Source organism: Lates calcarifer, linkage group LG7_2, assembly GCF_001640805.2.
Source record: "Lates calcarifer isolate ASB-BC8 linkage group LG7_2, TLL_Latcal_v3, whole genome shotgun sequence".
In the NCBI taxonomy this organism is placed as follows: Eukaryota; Metazoa; Chordata; class Actinopteri; family Centropomidae; genus Lates; species Lates calcarifer.
This window is the reverse complement of record NC_066854.1, coordinates 2937618-2955149: the sequence shown is the minus strand read 5'-3', so window position 1 is coordinate 2955149 and position 17532 is coordinate 2937618. Positions and strand designations below refer to the sequence as shown.

The 17532-nt window shown below is 42.2% G+C and overlaps 3 protein-coding genes and 3 non-coding genes across 6 annotated transcripts; all 6 read left to right on the top strand.

Annotated features, from left to right (window-relative positions):
• Positions 1–197: 197 nt before the first annotated feature.
• On the top strand, positions 198–4214 carry pjvk (pejvakin). The gene is made up of 6 exons (XM_018661241.1): positions 198–496; positions 1144–1339; positions 1827–1968; positions 2353–2470; positions 3657–3800; positions 3881–4214. Exons 1-6 carry the CDS (start codon positions 286–288, stop codon positions 4180–4182), a joined length of 1113 nt encoding a protein of 370 aa, XP_018516757.1. The 5' UTR covers positions 198–285; the 3' UTR covers positions 4183–4214.
• Positions 2967–3040, top strand: trnai-aau (transfer RNA isoleucine (anticodon AAU)). Its single transcript has one exon. It is a non-coding gene; the product is annotated as a tRNA-Ile (tRNA).
• On the top strand, positions 3185–3257 carry trnar-ucg (transfer RNA arginine (anticodon UCG)). Its single transcript has one exon. It is a non-coding gene; the product is annotated as a tRNA-Arg (tRNA).
• On the top strand, positions 3408–3481 carry trnai-aau (transfer RNA isoleucine (anticodon AAU)). Its single transcript has one exon. It is a non-coding gene; the product is annotated as a tRNA-Ile (tRNA).
• A 906-nt stretch (positions 4215–5120) lies between the features above and the next one.
• Positions 5121–11185, top strand: pwp2h (PWP2 small subunit processome component). Its single transcript, XM_018661148.2, has 21 exons — positions 5121–5276; positions 5661–5773; positions 5965–6059; positions 6160–6259; positions 6370–6513; positions 6601–6736; positions 6853–7088; positions 7497–7640; positions 7727–7797; positions 7897–8033; positions 8160–8308; positions 8401–8548; positions 8652–8802; positions 9140–9320; positions 9438–9585; positions 9790–9898; positions 10001–10066; positions 10157–10375; positions 10456–10606; positions 10704–10778; positions 10869–11185. The coding sequence occupies exons 1-21, from the start codon at positions 5259–5261 to the stop codon at positions 11056–11058; spliced, it is 2781 nt and encodes a 926-aa protein (XP_018516664.1). The 5' UTR covers positions 5121–5258; the 3' UTR covers positions 11059–11185.
• Positions 11186–11579: 394 nt separating this feature from the next.
• eed (embryonic ectoderm development) lies at positions 11580–17464 on the top strand. Its single transcript, XM_018661210.2, has 12 exons — positions 11580–11735; positions 12585–12737; positions 12849–12941; positions 13083–13148; positions 13569–13694; positions 14029–14110; positions 14540–14631; positions 14747–14880; positions 14972–15077; positions 15409–15567; positions 15666–15739; positions 16326–17464. The coding sequence occupies exons 1-12, from the start codon at positions 11616–11618 to the stop codon at positions 16450–16452; spliced, it is 1332 nt and encodes a 443-aa protein (XP_018516726.1). The 5' UTR covers positions 11580–11615; the 3' UTR covers positions 16453–17464.
• The last annotated feature ends 68 nt before the right edge of the window (positions 17465–17532 follow it).

Genomic DNA, 17532 nt, shown 5'->3' with positions numbered 1-17532 from the left:
AATGTGTAAGAAAACTCCTGTAATTAGTTTTTCCACCTCATTTGTCACGTGACAGGAACCAGCAGGCCCACAGAGACCAGGTTAACACACACTTTGTCCCATATTCTCTTACACACCACCTGCATTATTTAACATTTCACAGTCCAGTCTGAAAGAACACTCCTGAATTAGCCTCCCCCACTGAGAGGAGTCCTCCAGCAAACAGACCCACAGCACTGTAGTCCTTCTCCTGAGGTGGTGTTTGTTCAGAGGAATATATTTTTTAACACTCATGCATCGCTCGAAATGTTTGCTGCAGCCACCAAGAACTTTGTGAAGCAGGTTGGAGACACCGGGAGGTTGATTCCCGTCCCGAGCCTGAGCGAGGCCGACCGGTACCAGCCCCTCAGCCTGGTCACCAGCAAGAGGAAGAGGCATTTCTGGAAGAAGAAGAAGTACGCCTCAACCCCTTTCTCACTCAAAGACATCCTGGTAGGGGAGAAGGAGATTACAGCAGGTACAGTGATTAAAATAATGGAGGTGACAATTTTATAAAGCCAGAATTAGGAGGATCTGAGATTATTCTACCTTGTTCCAGCTCCCTTACATTATCTTTTTAAATATTTACAATCTCACAGTCCATGTTTTTATGGTTACGCACTCCGGCAAATGTAAATATTTTACATCTGTTGTGCATTGTTTTTGGAGACATTTCCCCAAAATTCAGTTGGTCACTTAGATTTGGTTTGGGTTACAATCTTAACACAGATTAGGAATATACCCTGGCCTGCGAATATGTTAGGCCAGAATACATTCCAGGCCATATGTATTTTGTTAGTTTAACTGTGCTTGTTTCGTTAGCTTAGAATGCAGCTAGCTTTCTCTGTTTGAAGCTATCACATCACCTCTAACACACACTAATTCACACATTATATAATTTGTGTGAAAACTACACATTTAGCAAAAAAAACTCGCTTCATATTTAGCAAACAGGCTAACAAAGTTCCAGTTCCTTCCAATTGAACCCAACATTTGACTGGGGTTAAAAGCACAATATTTTCATTGAACTCTAGGTAAAATACTTGAGTAAATGTACTTAGTTACATGCCAACACTGAGTATTTCCCTGCATTCCTCAACCACAACCTTTTTCTCTCTTTCATAGGAGTGTCTTCTTATCAGCTCCTTAACTACGAGGACAAATCAGACGTGGCCCTCAGCGGTCGATTAGGAAACCACATCATCAACGATGTGGGCTTCAACATCAGTGGGTCGGACTCTGTGGCCGTCAAAGCCTCGTTCGGCATCGTGACCAAACATGAGCTGGAGGTGCCCACGTTACTGCGGGAACTCAACTCCAGGTATCCCAAAGTACCGTGTGCTGCATTTAACAGCTGCTCCAAATCACTTAAGACTGATTAGATGAAGTATCAAGATCATTATTTATTCATTATTAAGTTAAATGATCTATATTTGATGAATTGTTAATCACTTTGTATGGAGATATAAAACTGGACGCATCTTAAGAGTCAACTGTCATCAGTTAACGTTACCAAAATCTACTTTTAAGTAGATTTTAAGTTAAAGTTTGACGTCTGACCTTTGACCTCGTTGTGACAGAGGGAACGTGAGAGGAGGGTTTTCCTGTGAGGATGAATAAATGATCATGTTATTCTACACTGGCACGCGTACAGGAGTTACATGCAAGAGGACAATACAAGACAGAAAATAGACTGCTGGTGTTGTGTTTTTAACATTAACAGGTGTCAGATGTAGCTGTGTTGGAAATATTGGTCTGCTGTAACGATACACGATGAGTGGTTGAGAGTTTATTTTCCGGTCTTTCAGGAAAGTGGACCTGGATCACTGCCTGGTTCGTCAGTCCAAAGACAGTGGGCGAAGTGTGCTCTGCGTTGTTGTGGAAAGCATCCGCACCACACGACAGTGTTCGCTAACCGTCCACGCCGGAATGAGAGGGACCACCATGAGGGTAAATACATGAGTTAAATCACTTATACAATCCACCGCCAATGTGAATAGTTATTGTTATTCATCTTAGATTATCCAGGTTTAAAATACATGGATTCTGTATCAATTTAATTATTTTTTGCACGGGACACCCAATAAAAATGACAAATAATATTAATGCTGCAACACTTAGTTGATTAATTGACTCCCAGTCAACTGGCAAGAAAGTTTAGCATCAGTTTTCATGATTTTCTAGTCATTGTTTAAGCAAAAATAACAAATATTTGCTTCTAGCTTCTCAACTTATTAAACTGATTAAACTGCATATGATATTTGCAGTATCTGTTAATGCATCTTTCCCTTACTGGACCCCTGACCCAGACTCAGCTTTTCTGCTCTGCTGCAGTTTCAGATCGACGACGGCAGAAACCCCAAAGGTCGAGACAAAGCCATCGTCATCCCGGCTCACACCACCATCGCCTTCAGCATCTGTGAGCTGTTTGTTCGACTGGATGGTCGGCTCGGTAGGAAGTCTACCTAAATCATTCTCCTTCTACACTTCATGTAGTTTTCTCCAGTAAAAGAAAATAAGTAAAGTCTTCTATCACAAGCATAAAAATAACTAAATGAAGCTACAGTACTGAAATTAGAACTGTTTTCAGTTTACCTGACTCCAACTTTAATCCACTACAAACGCAGCTGAGATGAAAGTCAATGAGGCACTTAAAGGATAAGGAGTGTGGTTTTTAAGAAAATTAAAGATTTGGATCCTCTTCTGGTTTACAGCTGTGTCCCACATGAAATACTCTGGGTGTATTAGTTGTGGTTAACACCTGAGGCTGTTCAGCATTCAGAGCTTCATGCCACACATTTTTATCCTAACTGCAGGGAGTTAAAGCAGCGTCTACACCTTTAAACCTGAAAAATGTTCATTTCTTTAACTGTGGCACCTGAAATTACAGGACCTGAGTCTCACTGAGTTTGATTTTTGAAAAACTGTCCTGTGAAAAGCAGCAACTGGGCCGGTTAGCTCAGCTGGTTAGAGCGTGGTGCTAATAACGCCAAGGTCATGGGTTCAAGCCCCATACTGGCCAGTAATGTACGATACTAAAATACATAACAGCTGCATTCCTTGCAACATCTTTCACACCAATAAAATTAGCATTGTCAGATTATTTGTTAAATAAATAGTTATTTTATAATCAGACCCACTGAGATGTAAACAGGAATGTGAATGTGACCATGTGGCCTAATGGATAAGGCGTCTGACTTCGGATCAGAAGATTGAGGGTTCGAGTCCCTTCATGGTTGCAATGTGACAGATTATATACTTAGATTCTTCCTAAATTAGTTTAGCATCATGCTAACACCACATATTGTTTTTTTTAGATGGTGACATGATGTTAGTGCACATTTTACCTCAGAAACTAAGCAAGTCTCCTTGTCGGTGTGTCTACAACAGGCCGGTTAGCTCAGTTGGTTAGAGCGTGGTGCTAATAACGCCAAGGTCATGGGTTCGATCCCCATACTGGCCAGTCTTTAATATTTATGAACCATTTGAGTGACTCCTATCAGAGGCAGGAAATTAAAAAGAAGAAACTGTAATAGGTGAAGTTCTTACAACATGAACTGTATTCTTTCATCAGTTTATTATAACAAAAGTGCCAGAAAGAACTGATTTTTAACATCTCAAACTTGATTCTGTGTCAGATATTTGCGTAGCTCCGGAGTCTCAAGGAGGATTTGAACGTGAGCAGATCAGGGAGCAGCTCGGTGGCTTCATCGGTCGCTTCTCCATGGGTCGACTGCGCCGCTTCCTGTCCGGGATCATCTATGGAAACCCCTTCAGGGCAGGTATGTCACCGTCCTCCACTACATAACAAATACAGAGTCGTCTTTTGGTATGCTTGTGCTTTAATCCAAGTCCTGCGCAGATGATCGAACGTTCGAGGAGCTCACCCACTCCGACACCTACATGGACGACATGGTGACCGACTACTACGAGAAAGCGGCCAGCATGACGGACGTGTCCACTGCCTACCTGAGGGAAAGCAGCCACACGCGGGCCAACCTCCTCAAACACAACATCCCCAAGGGCCCCTGTGCGTTGTGCGGCATGGGCAACCAGAGGCGGGAAACTGTCTACGGCTGTCTGGAGTGCTCAACCGGAGGCCAAAAATATGTCCGCCTGCACGTGGTGCCCTGTTTCGACCTCTGGCACAAAACTCTTAGGTGAAAAAAAAAATGTTTGTACGTTTTTTTCTGGTGGTGCGAGATGCTACAAGTGTAACTGTTTACCACGCTGTTTTTGAGATGTTAAACTTTAAATAAAACTCATAAAAATTTCCTTTGAAACATCTGTGACAGTGTAAGACACCTCAAGCCATCACCTCAGCAGCAGCCAACTGTTCCAGAAAAAAAAGATGTAAATAAAAACTCTGTGTTATCTCCTCACTTTGTGGTGTAATGTGTGGTGTCGTTTTCACTTTACCTTTGGCGCCGGCCCATTTCCACACGTGTGCTGTGCGTGTACTGTAGCTGCCAGACGATTAATTATTCACCAACGCCATTAAAAATGGACAGGAGGGATCAAGCGAAGGCCAGCAAGGAAACAACTAGAAAGAACGACCTGGTTTTATTTGATTCCAAGTGGGCCATTCATTGTATACTGAGTAGAGGTGTTTATGAGTAAATAACAACTAGTGACGAGGAAGACTGTGGTGGCAGATTATGCACTTTAATCTCTTATGAATTCAACTTTTCTAAAAATCTATGAAAACTTTGAAAACTCTTTGCACAGCTGAGTGTTAGAGGAGACCTATCATAATCTTACAATAAAAAGATATAACAAAAGAGTAAATATAAGTATATTATTTGGATATTTTTGTCAGTCTGATGTAATTTAAAAAAAAACTAACTTTCTCGCTAATAACAGACATACTCTGATATTTATTATGTTATACTGATTACTAAACAGGGAAGACTGAATTATTATTCAACAAAACACAACATCAAATTTTGTGTTAAAGATATTAATTTCATAATATTTTAATTTCCCTGGCTTTTTTTTATCGATATTTTTCTTTATTGGCCTTGATTTTATCTTGAGTCGTTTTTCCTCCCTGCCGCCAGAGGTCGCTGTGTTTTATCTCTTCACTCAACACAAGGCGGATACGTCAAGTGTCAACAAATCACAAACACGTGTGGAAGAGGAGGCATGTGTAACAGTAGTCTTATATTCTTACTTCAACGGGGATGTTTAAATAATTAATAAGAAGATAAATGCACGAAGATTAAGGAATATTCAACAAAATGAAGTTTGCTTATAGGGTAAGTACGCTACTGTTAGCTAACATGCTAATGTTCTCCTTGGAAACATTGGGTGCATGGGAGAGAACGTCAGACCAAACTTCATTCAAAAATAGCTAGTTTTATTATTGCACAGAGTTAGCTGTGTAAACCATACAGCACTTTTCAGACTGTTAAAAGTAAAGTGTTAGCATTCACATTTAAGTTCGGCGGATGTCTGTCATAACAAATAGTATTATTTTATTGATATTTTAATGTGTTTTTTGTTACCAGCTTCCACTTAAGTAACTCATGCTACACTGCAGAAATACAAGCGAATAGGCGTTTTAATGAAATTCTACGTTAGTGTTTTGTGAACGGAACTTTTCAATGATTAAAAAGAAAACCACTTTGTTTTCTGTGTAGTTTTCCAATCTGCTCGGAGCAGTCTATCGACAGGGGAATTTGAATTTCTCTAAAGATGGTAACGCTGTGATCAGTCCGGTTGGAAACAGAGTCTCTGTTTTCGACATGAAAAAGTAAGTGATTACGATAAATATAATAAATGGGGAATGGTTAATGTTGTCACGTGTGTGTGTGTCTCAACAAATCAAGTGTCGAGTGGGTGTATTGTGCAAATTGTATGTACAGCATGCACGATATCTTGTTAAATTGACTTTAAAATGTAAAACCAAAGCAAGGTTGAAATCTTTTCTTTTTTGTCTCCAAGCAACACATCTGAGACGTTACCTGTCTCCACTACGAAGAACATAACATGTGTGGGTCTCTCACCTGATGGAAACTTAGCCATAGTAGTGGATGAAGGTAAGAGGCTCCACTTAAAGTAAAACTTAAAAGTTAGTGACCTGTTACAAAAACCAACAAAAATCCAAATTGTTTCTGTGTTAATGTCTGTGTCATACAGATGGTGCAGCCTTGTTGGTCAGTCTCATCACCCGAGCCATCCTTCATCATTTCCACTTTCACAAACCTGTGAACAGCATCCGTTTCTCACCTGATGGCAGGTAAGTAGCTCAACCTAACCTTATAACTATCAAATGTAATTGTTTCAACTGTTAACTACAGTTGTTTGGAACAACAAGGTGATGCAGAACTTTGCGTTTTCCTCTCTCAGGAAATTTGTTGTTACGAAGGAGAACGTAGCTCTGATGTACCACGCTCCCGGGAAGCAGCGGGAGTTTAATGCCTTCGTATTGGACAAGAGCTACTACGGTCCTTACGACGAAACCACCTGCATTGACTGGACGGACGACTCCAAGTGAGTCAACATTAAGGCGCATATCAAAGTGAACGTGTAGCTGAGAAAATATAAAGCATTATTTGTGGTTGTGATGTTTTCCTTCAGGTGTTTTGTGGTGGGCAGTAAAGACATGTCGACATGGGTGTTTGGTGCAGAGCGCTGGGCCAACCTCATCTACTACTCCCTGGGCGGACACAAGGATGTGATCGTGGGCTGTTTCTTCGAGAAGGACAGTCTGGATGTGGGTTTAACTACTTTTATTTATTTGTGCTCAAAGTACAAATGTGGTTTTGCATAGAAATAAAAATAAAACGTCAATACAGAGACCCTGACCCTGTGTTTATCATATGTTTCCAGCTGTACACGGTGAGCCAGGATGGGACGCTGTGTGTCTGGGAGAGTGACACCGAGCTGGATGGCCTCGTCCTGAAGAAGAGCCGGGACAAACCCAAGCCCCTGAGACAGAGGGAGGAAGAGGAGGAGGATGAGGAGGAGGACAGGCTGGAGGGAGAGGAGGGAGAGGTCATCAGAGGGAAAGCTGAAGCTCCCAAAGAGAAGACGACGAAGAACGTTCGATACAAACAGAGAAGCAAGTAAGAAACCTACAAAAATCTTTTATAACCCATCGTGTTTACATCTACCCTGTTGTATTTTGTCTTTAGTTTGTTGCCTGTAGTTTTAGGGAGTGAACTTCTTTTTGCCAATTGTAAAAACCACACAGCAGTTTTCATTCCACTCTCAGTCACAGCCAGAAGTCCTTCCAAAAAAACACCGCAGGATTCAAACCTTGACACTGAGAGCGGCAATTATCTCACTCTCCATTAGGGTGCTGGCTTCACAGAACGCAGGTTTATTTGTCCCTTGGCTGCTCCAAAACTGTAACAGCAGTATCAGCATTTGTAACGTAGGCTGATGTCTTTTTGGCAGCAGGAGTTGGATGAGGGGTAAAAGTAAAGGCAGCGCATCTTGCTTTATTTCCTTTGTTGCCTCTGCTCTTGTAGACACTTCTTCAACAAGGAGGGGGATTTTAATAACCTGACTGCAGCCGCCTACCACAAACCGACCCACATCCTGGTCACCGGTTTTGCGTCCGGTATCTTCCACCTGCATGAACTTCCAGAGTTCAATCTTATTCACTCCCTCAGGTGAGAGAAAAGTTAGCTTTTTATTTATATAGTAAGAAGGAACAAGTAAAAAAGACATTTGACTATTTGAGTGTTTCTCCCTTCAGTATTTCAGACCAGAGGATTGCTTCAGTGGCCATGAACAGCTCTGGAGACTGGATCGGCTTTGGATGCTCAGGTAAAATGCCCATCTCCTAATGGTTTTCTCTTGCCTCAGGTGGAGCTGCAGCTGACTTTATTGTATTCTGTTGATTTTGGGTGGTGGTGTTTGTTTCAGGGATGGGTCAGCTGCTGGTGTGGGAGTGGCAGAGCGAGTCGTACGTCTTCAAGCAGCAGGGACACTTCAACAACATGGCGTCACTGGCTTACTCACCAGACGGACAGTACATCGCGACGGGCGGTGACGATGGCAAAGTGAGTGCAAGTCTGTAAAGCAGTAGGAAGTAATATTGTGATTTCATGAGCTTGAAAATAAAAGAAAAGCACCTGTGACCTAAAAGTGTTGATATCTGACGTCAGACTATGGTTTCGCTCCCTCAGGTCAAAGTGTGGAACACCAACAGCGGCCTTTGCTTCGTCACCTTCACTGAGCACACCAGCAGCGTCACCAACGTCACCTTCACCTCCAGCGGCTTCGTCATCGTCAGCGCTTCTCTGGACGGGACGGTCAGAGCGTTCGACCTGCACAGGTGAACTTGGGTGTGGTAAAGCTGGTTCGCTGCCAGAGGTGGATAGAGGTGGAGGTGGAATTGGTGTGAATATGTTTTGTGTGCGTTTACAGGTACAGAAACTTCCGGACGTTCACATCGCCTCGGCCTGCACAGTTCTCCTCCCTCGCAGTCGATCACAGCGGGGAGCTGGTGAGCGCAGGAGCCCAGGATTCGTTTGAGATCTTCCTATGGTCCATGCAGACAGGCAGACTCCTGGAGGTATTCATCACCAAGACTACACACAAACAAGATGTCACTGATTAAAGCTGAATAATGTAACTAACTGTGACGCCTCATCTCCTTCCTCCCTGTGATTAATCAGGTTCTTGGGGGTCATGAGGGTCCAGTCAGCTGCCTCTGTTTCAGTCCAGTCCAGTCCATCCTGGCCAGCGCGTCGTGGGACCGCACCGTCCGGCTGTGGGACATGTTAGACAGCTGGCAGGTCAAGGAAACGCTTCTCCTCACCTCTGATGGTAAAAGGCAGTGATCTAATCTGATCATGGGATGTTCAGCTATATATCAGTTGAGGTGTACCGTCGTGTGCCACAGTGTCTTTTCTTCTGCAGCCACTAGGGGGCACCAGTGTCAGAAAGATTTAAATTGTACTGCTCTCAGATTCATAACTTATGAGCTGAACTCATGGCAACAACATCTTCAGAAGCCGTTATAAGGTGGTCTTTAAGTGCTGTTGTTCTTGTGAAAAAATTTCAAAGAATCTGGAAAATTATTTTGAGATCTTGAAAGCCCTAAAATGTTTGTGTGAAACTGTAAACAGTAACTTCAATCACTGTATTTATTTTTTTCCCTCAGGCTTGTCGGTGACTTACCGCCCTGACGGTCAGGAGTTGGCTGTGGCCACTCTGAACGGGGAGATCTCTTTCTGGAACCCGAACACGGCCACACAGACGGGCTCTGTGGCTGGACGCCACGACCTGGAGGTGGGCCGCAAAGAGACTGACAAAGTCACGGCCAAACAGACCGCCAAGGGCAAGTGAGTAGACAGGATCATAACTTCAGTTTCCTCTGGTTCAAATCTTATTTTAAACGTTCAATGGGATAAATTTTTGCTGTAGATTAGGTACTGATTCACTGATTGTTTTTCATCCAGGTCCTTCACGTGTCTGTGCTACTCTGCGGATGGGGAGTCTGTTCTGGCAGGAGGTCAGTCCAAGTTCGTCTGCATCTACAACATCAAGGAGCAGATGCTTATGAAGAAGTTTGAGATCTCCTGCAACTTGTCATTTGATGCCATGGAGGTAATGGCCACACGTTCAGCTCAGTTCAACTTTTACAGCAACACATAATGTAATCGGAAACTTTGTTCAGTGGGAAGAACCTGCTCTTGATCTAGTTTCTCTCAAAAATCTAATTTAAAAAGACAAATTAAACATCTCAAAACAGTCTTGTCAAAAGAAAAATAATTGAATTTAATGCTAATGCTGTTGTTGCTTTTTCTTCAGGAGTTCCTGGACAGGCGGAAAATGACGGAGTTCGGGAGCCTGGCTCTGGTGGATGAGGGAGCTGGAGACGGAGACGGGGTCAACATCAGCCTCCCTGGAGTCAGGAGAGGTGCGACACCACCTCCAGACCAGTTTTTATAAAGTAGAAGAGTCGTTTATTTCTCCAAACAGGTGTGGAAGACTTGTATATCTTTTCTCTCTGTCTTTAAAGGTGACATGAGTTCTCGACACTTCAAGCCAGAGATCAGAGTCAGCTCGCTGCGGTTTTCCCCGACTGGTAGGTGACAGAACTACAACTCAGACAGTTTCTTCCCCTGTAGAGAAGTTGTCGTTAACGGGGGGAAATCCTGCTTCCATCTTCTCCCAGGTCGTAGCTGGGCGGCCACCACCACCGAGGGCCTGCTGGTCTACTCTCTTGACGGCTCCATGGTGTTCGACCCCTATGACCTCGACCTGGACGTGACGCCGGCCAGCATACGCAAGCAGCTGCGACTTCAGGAGTGGACGTCGGCCATCGTCCTGGCGTTCAGGCTGAATGAAAAGGCCCTCAAGCAGGAGGTGCTGGAAACGGTGCCACATGAGCAAAGTGAGTGGAGCATCTATCAAACACATTAGTTTACGTTAAAGCTGAAAACACCTGATAGATCCTGATTGTTTGTCTTCTAGTCCCGGTGGTTTGTGGGTCTCTCCCTGACATTTATGTGGAGAAGCTGCTGGGATTTGTGGCGTCGTGTTTGGAGAAGTCGGGTCACCTACAGTTCTACATGAGCTGGGCTCAGAGCCTGCTCATGCTGCACGGACAGAAACTCAAGAACAGGTCTGCTCTTGGCTCTTTGTTACTTTCTTGCTGGATGTAAGACTAACATTTCATTGCTTTGAGTCTGTTTTTAACCAGATTTCCTTTTGGTGTGCAGGTCAGGAGCCATACTGCCTACCCTCCAGGCGCTGCAGAAGAGCATCCAGAGACACTTTGACAACCTGTCCAAACTGTGAGTCTCAACGTTTTTGCAACTTCAACCTCCGTACACAAGAAATGACACAAACTTCAGGAGCTGTAAATGTGTATTTTCTCTGTGCAGGTGCGACTTTAACATGTACAACATTCGTTATGCCAAGGCCCTGTCGAAGCAGAGGGGTGTGAAGAGGGCGGCTGAGGAGGTCCAGGAGGAGGAGGAGGAGGAGGAGGAGGAGGAGGAGGAGGAGGACGAAGGGCTGTCTGAGGGCATGAGTGAAGCCTCTGCAGAAGATGCAGCAGAAATGATTCTTTAGGCTTATTTAGGTGTCCTGAAGCCCTGCAGAGATGATAATGATGTTGGATTGTAAAAACAAACAGATTTCTGTGATAAAACTTTGTTATTGTAAACTGTTTTTTATTAAATTCTTATGTAAATGTAAATGTGGATGTTTTTATGTTTTATTATTTATACCTCCCTGTCCAAAAAATGGAGAGGACCAGCTACTATGTGTACCTGAACAACCCCAGCTCCATCCCCCACTGTTTTGATGCTTAAGTCAACAAAATATGGGATGCTGGTTATGATTATGTTGTTTACCACATGGTGAATCCTAACACACTAATTTATTTAACTTTCAATTTAACACTTTTAATGCATATATGAGCTGCATTAAACTCATTTAGTTTGCCTATGCCTATAAAAAAATACAATGGTCCACAGTTAGAATTACATTTAAAGGATAAGAGCACCTGAAACCAGCAAATATGTGGTATTTTTCCATCAGTTTGAATGAAATGCACCAGAACTACATCGAACTACGTTACCCAGCAGTCCTTGCGGCGGAGCGGAAAAGGCGGAGTTTGAGCCAAAATGAGGGAAAATAAGAACATGTCCGAGTCCCCTTCTCAAGCGGGAAAAGAAATACCGGCGAAAAAACAAAAACTAAGCAGTGACGAGAACAGTAACCCCGATTTATCAGGAGACGAGAATGTAAGAAGCTAAACTGTGTTTGTTCTTCGTCGATAAATGACCCATAATTAGCTTCTAGCGGGTTAGCATTGCTGCTAAAGTAGCCGAATAGCTAAAGCGGCTAGCTAGCAGCTTTGTCCACCTGTACCGGCTGAATTCAGACAGCTGTTCCAAATTTATACCTGCTTTAAACCTGTTTAATATCTCCTAAATGTGTTGCACAGAGAGAGTTTTGTCTTCACCGTCTCTGTCTTTTATGCACACCCTCAAATGTCGCTATCTTTGGGCTCTGATCGCAGCTATTCACGTGTAAACTGAAGTTAGCTTTAGTGCTAGCAGCTAACTGAAATGTGCATTGTGGCAGTTATTGGAAATTATCTGTTAAATTAAGGGTCGATGGAGATGGATAAAGCTTGAGATATGATAATGGAGGATGGCTTGTTATCACCAGCATAATAGGCAGTTAGTATGAGAGCCACGTTGATTTATAGGTATTACTATTTATCACACTGAGCAAATATAAACTGTTATAATTTAATTGTTTACTGTGGAGCCACTTGTGCATGAAGTGCTTGAAGGTTAGTGCCCATTGACTTTAAGTGACTTTTCTGACGAAACTGTTATGCAGATTATTAAGAATATTATTGATCAAAATAACATATTTCTATTTTAAAACAGCAACAGTCACCAGGCAGATACTGGCAAGAAATGACTGTTGTGTCTGTCAGTGTAATGTCAAAGCATTCAGCAAGTTTAGAGCCTCGGGAGCATCTGTGAATTAAGTTATTTGTACTTTGTCTTTAAGGAAGTCTGTAAGATTTACTTTAAACACACACATACATCACTTGTACCTGTGTTTTGCTTTCATAGGATGATGCTGTCAGTGTTGAGAGCGGGACCAACGCAGAGCGCCCAGACACACCCACCAACACCGCCAACGCCCCGGGCAGAAAGAGCTGGGGCAAGGGCAAGTGGAAGTCCAAGAAGTGCAGATACTCTTTTAAATGTGTCAACAGTCTAAGGGTATGTACCTCCACCAGGTGTTTTCCTTCCGCAAAACAGGCAGCATATGTCTGGTGTCGTGGGCTCACTTCACCCTCTGAATGTTCATGAATCGTGTAATGGTTTTCACAGGAAGACCATGGCCAGCCGCTGTTCGGAGTCCAGTTTAACTGGCACAGTAAGGAGGGAGACCCGCTGGTGTTCGCCACAGTCGGGAGTAACAGAGTAAGTGACGACGAGCCAGTTCTCACATGCTGTTGTGCTGATGCTGTGATGTTGCCCTCTTGGCTCTACATAACCTTTTTTTTTAGTAATTTGTTGTTTGTACTGTTCCATAACTAACCCCCTGTTTCTTTTCTTCCCCAGGTAACTTTGTATGAATGTCACTCTCAGGGAGAAATAAGACTCCTGCAGTCTTATGTCGATGCAGATGTATCCTTTACTTACTTAAAATGTCTTTTTAAATTGGCTCCTTCCTTGTTCTTGTTGTCATTCTTCACAGTTTCCAGTCCACATAGCAGTTGCTTTTGTTCTCAATCGCTATTATATAACTTGTCACTTGAGCTAAACAGAAACACAACAACTGGAGGTCATACTTGAAATGTTTGCACAGAAATGTGAAAATCTTATCTCCTAGAAACCTTTTGAACATAATTAAAACAAACATACAGTGATAGTTGACAGCAGAAATAAATGGCAGAGTAAAAACAGGGTATTTTAAGTAGTATAGACAGAACCACCTTTCTGTCATCCCATGAAGCTCTTGAATTGAGGTGAAATTCTCTCACAGCTGAGAGGTTGGAGCATCTGAGACTTCTTGTATCGATTTCTTTGACTAAACTTGTGCAAAAGGCTGATGAGAACTTTTACACGTGTGCCTGGACCTACGACACCAACACGAGTCATCCCCTGCTGGCTGTAGCCGGATCCCGCGGTATTATCAGGGTGATCAACCACATCACAATGCAGTGCATCAAGGTACATTTAAGCCATTCTCGCTCAATATTCGGTGGCTGGAAGGCACAGAGGACTGTGTTTTCACAGTTCAGTGCTCCAGACTGATATAATTTTATATCCTATACATCATACACTGGATAAGGATGCATTTACTGAGAAGGAGATGCTGTTTCCTGCCTTTGCTTATCACCATTTGGTGTTTACTTTTCTAAGTTTTCTGACTGTGCCACAGATGGGATCAGATTGACATCCACCAAACCTGTTCACTCAAATACTTTAAATTGCATTTTCAAATCACAGAATGAATAAATTAAGACCACATCTATAATAACAGTGTTTTTCTTTTCATATCCAGCACTATGTAGGTCATGGAAATGCCATCAATGAGCTCAAGTTTCACCCGAGGGATCCCAATCTCCTCCTGTCTGTCAGCAAAGGTAAAAAGTTCTAAAATTCTTCACAAACAGCTAACAAGAGTTATATGTCCTGCTTTATTGAGCACTGAAAATGTTTTCTCACCCATGATTTGTTGCCACTGTCTTTGTGACACAGCAGAGAAGTAGGTTACTGTAGGTCAGGGGTAGGGATAGACAGTAGGGATAGTTAAAGTGTTTTTATTACCATGATTGTCAGGTGGTTCCTTAATCTGAGCAAAAACAGATTACTTCTCTGATAAGGGCCTAGTTTAATCTTAATAATGTTTTCTCAGTTACAACCTTCTTTAAATTTGCATATGTGAAACATCTGCTTCGCCTTGCTGAAGGGCAAAGGATTTTCTTCCATTATGAGCACATAATCCATCTGAAGTAGCTGTAATAATCTCTAAACTCTTGTTTTAATTGGTTATTTCATGCCAATTTCCTCAGATCATGCCCTTCGTCTATGGAACATACAGACAGACACATTAGTGGCGATATTTGGTGGCGTGGAAGGTCATCGAGATGAAGTCCTGAGCGCCGTGAGTGTTGCCAAATCACACCTCACATCAACGACTCTGTCCCATCAATAGATACAGTTAAATAAGTAGTTTATATGAAGGACTTCTAATCTGTTTTTTGTACATTTTATTTCAGGATTTTGATCTGCTGGGTGAAAAGATTATGTCATGTGGGATGGACCACTCCCTCAAACTGTGGCGGATCAATTCAGAGAGGATGCAGAAAGCCATTCGTGGATCTTATGAGTACAACCCCTCAAAGACCAATAGGTAAAAACAAATACAAAATAATTATTCTTTACTTGATAAGCCTCTTGGACCTTTGGGGGCAGTGTTTCTCATGTTTTTGTGTTTTCTTCAGGCCTTTTGTCTCACAGAAAATTCATTTCCCCGACTTCTCAACACGAGACATCCACAGAAACTATGTGGACTGTGTGCGGTGGCTCGGAGATCTTATTCTTTCCAAGGCAAGTTCTTACAGAGAGTGCAATGTTTGTAATGTTTTCAAACCTCTGGACTTCTTGCAAGCTTAATCAGGTCAGAAGGGACACATGGAAAAACCGAATGCTGCTTCTCCAGGTCAATATAGGTTGTTATGAGTAGAATTTTATCCATTTAACATTAAGTTTAACACAAGAAAGTGTAAAAACATTATGGTCTGATACTTTCTAAATCCACTAAATGTGGGAAATGTGGATAAAAATTGGATTTTAAATATGATATATTTGTCTGATGAGAAATGTAACATGGCTTTTATCCAATTTATCGTTCTCGTTTCCTCTTCCTGTCTCATTGCAGTCCTGTGAAAATGCCATAGTGTGCTGGAAGCCAGGAAAGATGGAGGACGACATCGATCACATTAAGCCCAACGAGTCAAACGTGACGATTCTGGGACGCTTTGATTACAGTCAGTGTGACATCTGGTACATGCGCTTCTCCATGGACTTCTGGCAGAAGGTCAGACAATTTAAACATTTCTGTCCACTTGTATCTCCATCTATAGTCAGGACATAACCTGTTGCTGATGCTCTGTGTGGTCTGATGGTGGTTTACAGATGCTGGCTCTGGGAAACCAGGTGGGGAAACTTTATGTGTGGGACCTTGAAGTGGAAGATCCTCATAAAGCAAAGTAAGTCCACAACGCAAACTGATAAGTCACAGTTTTAATCCTCTGTGACTCTGAGCCAGGACACTCCTCCTGTCATAGATAATGTCTGTCAGCTAAATCCCTCTACATATGACTATAATGTTTCACACCAGCCAGACGTGTTGTGAAACAAAACACGCGTGCTGCCAAAGTAAACTGTAGAGCAATGCTAGATGCTAATCCAGGCCAGAAAAATAAAGAGTGTCATAGCTTCGTCTGACAGCTGAAGTTTCACTTAAGTTTTATTTTTATCAGTAGAGTGTAGAGAAAATAATACATAGAAACACAAAACTGCTGCACATAAAATTACCATTTGGAGAAGATCCAGCTGTTGACTTATGTTGAGCTGTAACCCTCTTGTTTAGAGTAGGGATCTGTATGATTAGCACCAGAAAAACTGGTTGGTTAAACTTATTGATATATGCTAATGTGCAGATGTCAAAGTGGAAAGTGGGACAGTAGATGTGTCGTAAAACTACTCCACTCAAAGCTGATTTCTTCATGCTGAATATAGAATAAAATATACCAATGTTACAGCGCAGCTCACTGTCTTCTCTCTGGTCTCCAGGTGCACCACGCTGACTCTCCCCAAATGCATGTCGGCCATCCGGCAAACCAGCTTCAGCCGCGACAGCAGCATTTTGATAGCGGTGTGTGATGACGCGTCGATCTGGCGCTGGGATCGACAGCGCTGAGCGGTTCAGACTGACTCAAAAGCGATTTGAGTTCCTGTTGCTTTTATCCCCAACCTGCATCCCTGTTGTACAGATCTACACTGCTGTTTGAGCATTTTGTTTCCTCTGTGTGTTTGTGTGAATGATGTAAAAATACTGTATTTCCTAAAAGAAAGTGAAGAATCGTGCCAAGGTGAGATGATCCTGTGCTACTCCAGGAGTTAGTTTCCACTTCCTGTTTGTCCGGTAGCAGGAACGACAGATATTTCTAAGATGTTTAAGGACAAGGAACAAAAACATCAGTGATTATCTGAGATTTTTCCCTTTAGATGATCATGATGGAGCCACAAAAGCGTAAGCAATATGTTGGTGAAATAATCAGCATCGGCAGAACAAAGTTCATAAATTAATCACTAACACCATTTTAAGGCTTTGAGACGAGAGGAAATGTTGGTATTTCAGGCACCTGGCAGATCTATCACTCATTTTAGGGGAAAAAAGCTTTTAAGAATAAATGTGATGGATGGCAGTGTGACATATTTTATATCCAAAATGAAGATTTTTCTCCTTTTTTCTCCGCTTATTTTAACATTTCCCACATTCCTTTTCATATTTTTTAATGCCCTCTTGGTTTGCTCACCCCCCTCCTCACAAACACACACCTTTGACTGTTGCATCATTGACATTTGAGGCTTTATTGAGTGCAGTCAATAAAATGATTTTTGTAAATATACATTTACTAAAGAGTCAGTTTGTGCAGTTGAAAATGTTCCACTTTTGTTTGGTGAATAGTTAAATGAGATTGTGCTGGGAGTGTTTTTTTTTTTTTTTTTTTTAGCTCCAGAGAAGTTGACATTTGGATGATTGGATTTTTACAGCAAAGTAAAGTTGAAAAGTTCGAGTTAATCTCTTAAAACAAAAGTCTCTTAAAATAAAAGTCTGCTGAAGAGGAGGGAAGTGGGGTCCTTTTGCCTCTATGGAGTGCTTGTATTTGAATTTACCTGGACTTAAATAAAACTTATTTTTCTACACATATTATTGTTTATTTCTGTACCTTAAAGAACAGCTGTTTTGCACGTTACTGTTTTATAACGCAGATCT